The sequence below is a fragment of the Fulmarus glacialis genome, unplaced genomic scaffold, assembly GCF_000690835.1.
Source record: "Fulmarus glacialis isolate BGI_N327 unplaced genomic scaffold, ASM69083v1 scaffold36152, whole genome shotgun sequence".
NCBI classification, from domain to species: domain Eukaryota; kingdom Metazoa; phylum Chordata; class Aves; order Procellariiformes; family Procellariidae; genus Fulmarus; species Fulmarus glacialis.
This window is the reverse complement of record NW_009196587.1, coordinates 14,836-21,215: the sequence shown is the minus strand read 5'-3', so window position 1 is coordinate 21,215 and position 6,380 is coordinate 14,836. Positions and strand designations below refer to the sequence as shown.

Here is a 6,380-nt window from a genome sequence, read left to right as displayed (position 1 = left end):
TGTTAGATCATAGGCCAAATAAACCAGTGCATAACTTGTTGTGTGTTTAATTTGCCTGAAATGGGATTGATTAATATATTTAATACTATTTTATATGTTATTAGTTTAATCCAAATATCCTACTGTTTGGCTTGGTTATTCCAGTGTCTCAGCTGGAGCGTGCAACACTTTCTGTTTATAACACTGTGTGAAGCACTAGGTCCAGACCTTGCTGATGGTGCTTAGGATTGGACTGCACAAATAGATATTTTATTCATAAACATTATTAAATTCATTATTAAGCCTATGTGAAAAAAGCCTGCTGGGAATTGATAGGGTGGGCTCATTTGTACGTGCGTAACCAGCAGTAGTGTATGTGTGTGGAGTGTGTGGCAGGCGTGTGCCCTTCTTCAGAATAAGAGCACCGCTAAAGCCTTGTGGCGTGCTGGCTGAGATGTGGGTTGCATCTCTTTCCTTCCTCTGTGTCCTAGCATTGCAAGCATAGTCTTATTCCACAGATACTGCAAATCGGGTCAACTTCACTGTCTTTGTTTTAAAAAGTTTAAAGATGTATTGAATTTAAGTAAATTTCAGGTTTTCCACTGTGCTCAGCTGAGAATGTGGCTGTGTTTCTGAGATTTAAGTAAGTCGTGGGCTAAACAGCCTTTGAAATGAAAATGTTAATCTAGAATAAGACTGATATGCCTCTGAACAGTACTAACCCGAAACACATACAGATTTTCAAGTTTAATGAAATGTGCAATTAAAGGCATCTTAGAAACATAAGCAAGGGATGTGGAGTGCTCGGTATGTTATGTAGGTTTCAGTTGGGCTGTTCAGCATTTCTGAAAATCATGACTTTGATATTCAAAGCTGGACTCTCCAAACTAGCCTCAAAGTTAAAGGCCACATTTGAAAATTTGATCTCTTTCTTTTTTTTCTTTTTTTTTTTTTTTTGATTTCTAAGCCTTTATTTTGTCATCTCTGAAGAAGGAAACATTGATATGGAGGAAGATTAGTAAGCATGGATTTAGATGCTTATATGATACTCTACTCAAAGGTAGGAGTAGTGTAAAGCCATACGACCCAGGGGGGACTTTCTTCATTGTTAGGTCTCAGGTGAGCACAACACACCTTCAAGTGACATTGCTGCATCACCTTTAGGTAGTTGTAGTGAAGTCTTTTCTAAGGTGGAAGATTTGAGGAGGAGTTGATGGGGAGACATCCACGTTCTTCCTTTTGCTCTTAATTTGGGAATAACTGAATTGTCTAGTGCATTGTGCATCAGCGAAGCCTTTTCTGCTACCTTTACAGGTGAAAACTATCCAGAAGCTGAATCATCAGTATCCTTTATACTTAGAAGAGCTGTAACCATTCTCTTTGAATGTAAAATATGCATCTGTAAATTTTCTGTTGCCTGTAATGAGGTGGAATTTTCTGATACAGTACTGTCTTGTGTTTAATAATATATGCCTCTTGTTTTGATCTGTCTTGTAGGTTCTGGTATGAACTTGCTGCAGATTTGGGAAAAGGCATGGTCAGTGTCCTGCCTTGATGCTTGTGCACCTGGATTAGAGGAGAAACTAGGATGCCCTGTACCATCCCATTCAGTCTTGGTATGTGCCTGTAAGAAGAGTTGTAAGCAACAAATAGAGCTTTGTGCTGAGAGTTCTGCTAATAGTACTTTCTTGGAGTGTATTTGTGTGTGTGCGCAAGCGTGCATGCACAGTTATACTCAGAGCTACACTGCTTGATTTAATATTTCCAGGTGTGTTGTGAATGTGTATGCCAGAGCAGAAACAGATATCTTTGAGAACTGACTGGTAGCTGGTGTCTGTCGTAGCTTTCATCATTGATCACCTTGGATTCTTGCATGCCCTGGGCTATGATGAGAAGAGTTTTGGTAGGTGCTCCAGTGATAAGAATCTTTGGGGCCCCCCCTCATGCCCACAAACACCTGGTCACTGCAGAACTGTGCACAGTATTTATTACTGCAGAAATGGAGCCCAACATTTGCATTTCTTGACAGAGACAGTTTTAAACTGTTCGTAGAGTTAATGGGGTAATCTTTGTGAATAAGTTGGGATATTTAAAGCTCCTCAGTTCATGTAGCATAATGGTGAAATCAAATCAAGCCACACATCTCTTAGAGTAAATGAACTCAGTCTTACTACCCAGCACAAAAAGAGCTATTGCTTTAGCTGGTGCACATGTAAGACAGTGTAGATACCTGTCACCTGATCTGAATTCAGTGCTGATCTTCTGTAATGGAGAGGAACATATAAAAAATCCTTATAGATGTCCTTGTATTTTTTACGGATTGTTTTCTTCTCCTGTTTTTTCTCTATGGCTATCAAGTGTGGCTTAAAACAATGCAGTTCTTGACCGCTAAAATAATAGGGGTCATATTCCAGCATTTGATGTTGTGATGTATATTAATGTTGTGTTTCCTCTTATGTTTGCATTGAATTTCTAATTTCTATGTATTAATATTCATGTATGTGTGCAAAATAGATGGATGTGTTTACATTACTTGATGTGAATAACTGGAGAGAGACCCAAAGCTAAAATGCTACTATTTACTTAACCTATTTCAAGATCTAATCTGAGGATATTTCTGTGAGGTTCTCAACAACAAAAAAATGAGGTTCAAAATCTTTAAAATATTCATTCATATCTTAAATACACAGAAATGATTATAACAGCTGCTTTGGGGTTTTTCAGTTCTATGTTACAACACATTGTGTCATACATTGCAAGATTACTTCCCATTTTTTGAGCTTTTTTTCCTCTCTCTTTCTTTCTTTTCCTTAGGGGCCTATTTCTCCATATTATAGTCAGCGTTATGGGTTTAGCCCAGACTGTAAAATAGTAGCATTTACAGGAGACAATCCAGGTGAGGTGATTAAATGTATAAGATTCTGTGAATGTGATTATGTATGTACTAAAATTCTAAATCAGTCATCTCATTGATTCTCAGATGGTCCCTATACAGTGAAAGAATATTGTGTTTGTCAGCATTAATACCTTTTTCCAACAGCCTTCCATCACTGGTTCTTCTGAGGTATAGACATCTTGGATAAGCTGGGTATGACAAGTGAATTCTCTTTTGCCTAGTAATAGAGGTGACTTCATTTGCTGCTGCTTCTGATAATTTCAGTTTTGGTTTGCCTACCCCTAAGAAACTATTCTTACTATGAACTGCTCATATTTTAACTTAGAAAATATGAATTAAAAAATCGGTGTTATAGCTTTTCAAGCAAAAAGGTGGAGATGGACCTCATAGGCTTTCTCTAAGAATTAGAGCTGTTCTTTTGTCAGACTGATAGATCTCAGTGTAAGGGAAGGTGTTAATTTAGGGTTAGTTTTTGGAATCCTGGAGGCTGTTTCGGTGTAGAGCAAAGTCATCTGTTTCTCAAGACTGTGAAAATAAAATACTTATCCGTATTACAGTAGCATATGCAAGTTTGAAACAAGATGGAGGCTTCATCATGGTATATTTTACATTCGTATTCTGGGAGATGGTTAAACTCTGCATTTCCCAAAAGTCCATTTCTAGAGATTCAGATCCAGTTTAGTCCAATAAATATGTGAGTAGTCTGATGTAAGCGGGAGTGTTTCTCCTTTGAAGTGTGTTGTTAAGTAATGGTCCACTGTATTTAAAACCTGAACACATAAGACATTAGAGAATCATGCAGTTCCTTAGTTTTTTGTCTTGAGTGTTTTGATTCTGTTAAAAATCACTCCCTCACCCAAATGCTTTGCCCGTATTTTACTGTCTATAGGCCAAGGCCATCATGAGTGTATTTGCTGTTCATATTGTACTTTGAGATGGTGAATGTGATGTATTATGATGTCTCATGCAATATGCTGTAATTGAGTGAAACGAGTAACTTTTTATCTGGTATTCTGACTCTTTGCTTTCAGCATCACTGGCAGGGATGAGACTTCAAGAAGGAGATATTGCAGTAAGTCAAAACATACTCCCAAAAACTGTCCATATCACCGAATAAATGAAATACATGAAATGTAAAATAGCTGTAAGTTATCAGTTAAATTTATCTGTTAGTGTTGATTTTCTGTTTGTTGGATTCATGCTTGTTTTATTTCTATCAATCTGTAAGCTGTCTGAAAGATTTTAAGTAAATTCTTGTGACTATTTTTAACTAATGCTCCAGACGTTAAAACCTATGTCTCCATCTAGTATGTATTTCAATGGCTTGACAACCTAAGTCAGAGCTAGCTTCAACACGAATCCAATTGACTTAATGTGTAATTTAAAAACAATTAGTGGTAATAACAAATGGTTTTAATTTAATTTCTGTATTGCTTTCCATGCACATTGTGATAAGGCTTCAATTATTTTTTTTCCCCTCCAGATTAGCCTTGGCACAAGTGACACATTGTTTCTGTGGATCCAAGAACCAACTCCTGCCTTGGAAGGTCATATCCTCTGCAATCCTCTTGATTCTCAAACGTATATGGCACTTCTATGGTAATATAATTTATTTTTTGTACATCTGGGATCAATAACATATATTTCTTTTTTTGTGTTAGTGTTTTTTATTTCTTTTGCAAAATGATAATGAATAGAACATTCAGCATTCTCTACGGTATATGGCAATCTACTGCTGAAACATTTGCATCAATGTTATAGCATTCCTATTGTTTAATTTGAGTAACTGAAACTGCAGAGTTGTGGAGGATAAATTCTCATGGCAATAAAAAGCTGAAATTATTTTTACGTATACATAGAGCCAGTTCACTATGAATCTAAGGTAATACATTTAATGTACAGGAATAACAATCTTCTGAAATATAATAATGTGAAATGTGAGAAGCTTGACCAGGCTGTATAACTTCTGTGCTCTTCTAGTGGTCCAGAGGGGACATAATGGGGCAGGTGAAGATTCCCTTTTCAGAGAGGAGTATAATCAGTGCTGTACAGGGACATATTAGTCTGTGCATGTGGAAAATACTGAGATCTCAAGAAACCCAGCTGAGAGAATGATCCTCATGGTAGCTTTTGGCTGCTGTGATTTGGGAATTGTTTGGCCCCTCGCCAGCCAGGTAGGTGGAAAGGTGGCCTGAAGCGATGTTTTCCCTCACTGAGTCACTGTATTCAGGGTAAAAACTTCCAAAACACGTCTCAGTGTTTAGGCAAATATTTACAAGTAATATGCAGATAAATTTTGTGTCTAAATCCCCTGGATTGTAGGTGCTTGAAACTCAAAACTTCAGCAAAGCTCAAATCTGCCCTTTAACTGTAATGTTGAGTCTTACCTGTACAGTAATAGGATGCTGTAGATGACAGTGGGAACAGTGTTCATGAAGTTAAGTTCGAAAGCATGATGTCAATTGCAAGTTACTGAGTTTCATAGTATGATTTCCCAGCAGTTGGTTTTTTTTTTTTTAAGTTTTGCATTCAAATTTCTCTTTTACCCAATATTGTTCCCATTTTTGCTGTGTAAAAAAAATTATATAAACAACCTGTTCGCAATAGGAAAGGAGATGCTGAAGCATTTTGCTGAATAACTGTTATACTGCCATTCTTTTATTGCAGCTTAACATGTGCAGAAGGCCAAACTTGCCTTTCAGAACACAAGGTATTTCCGTAGCCATGCAGACATTAAGAGTTCCTGTTCCTCCTGCCTAGCCATTTCTGCCCTGCCACTACGCCTTTTGCACCAATGCCCCTTTGTTTCTAGAATATTAGAGTTAGAATCATAGAATCATAAATAGTTTGGATTGGAATGGACCTTTAAAGGTCATCTAGTCCAACCCCCCTGCCATGGGCAGGACATCTTCAACTAGATCAGGTTGCTCAGAGCCCAGTCCAACCTGACCTGGAATGTTTCCAGGGATGGGGCATCTACCACCTCTCTGGGCAACCTGCTCCAATGTTTCACCACCCTCATTGTAAAAAATTTCTTCCTTGTATCTAGTCTAAATCTACCCTCTTTTAGTTTAAAAGCATTCCCCCTTGTCCTGTTGCAACAGGCCTTGCTAAAATGTTTGTCCCCATCTTTCTTATAAGCCCCCTTTAAGTACTGATAGGCTGCAGTAAGGTCTCCCCGAAGCCTTGTCTTCTCCAGGCTGAACAACCCCAACTCTCTCAGCCTTTCTTCATAGGAGAGGTGTTCCATCCCCCTGATCATTTTCATGGCCCTCCTCTGGACCCGCTCCAACAGATCCATGTCTTGTGCTGAGGGCTTCAGAGCTGGATGCAGTACTGCAGGTGGGGTCTCACCAGAGCAGAGTAGAGGGGCAGTTAATAGGGGGAGTTAATAGGGGACCCTCAGTGAGTAGAAAAAGAGTGCCTGAGGCTACCAGGCAGAGTATTTGTACAGAAGACTTGAGTAACTTTAGGTGCTGCTGCTGAGCAAGTTCAATAATTTCCT

The 6,380-nt window shown here is 38.4% G+C and overlaps 1 protein-coding gene across 1 annotated transcript in view; it reads left to right on the top strand.

Moving 5' to 3' along the window:
- XYLB (xylulokinase homolog (H. influenzae)) overlaps window positions 1-6,380 on the top strand; it is a gene marked incomplete at its 3' end in the record, with an annotated part of 25,352 nt that overhangs the window by 14,150 nt on the left and 4,822 nt on the right. Inside the window, exons 9-12 of the mRNA XM_009572249.1 lie at window positions 1,477-1,595; window positions 2,794-2,875; window positions 3,907-3,947; window positions 4,359-4,474. Coding sequence (XP_009570544.1) covers window positions 1,477-1,595; window positions 2,794-2,875; window positions 3,907-3,947; window positions 4,359-4,474 — 358 coding nt within the window. The remainder of the gene's footprint in view (window positions 1-1,476; window positions 1,596-2,793; window positions 2,876-3,906; window positions 3,948-4,358; window positions 4,475-6,380) is intronic.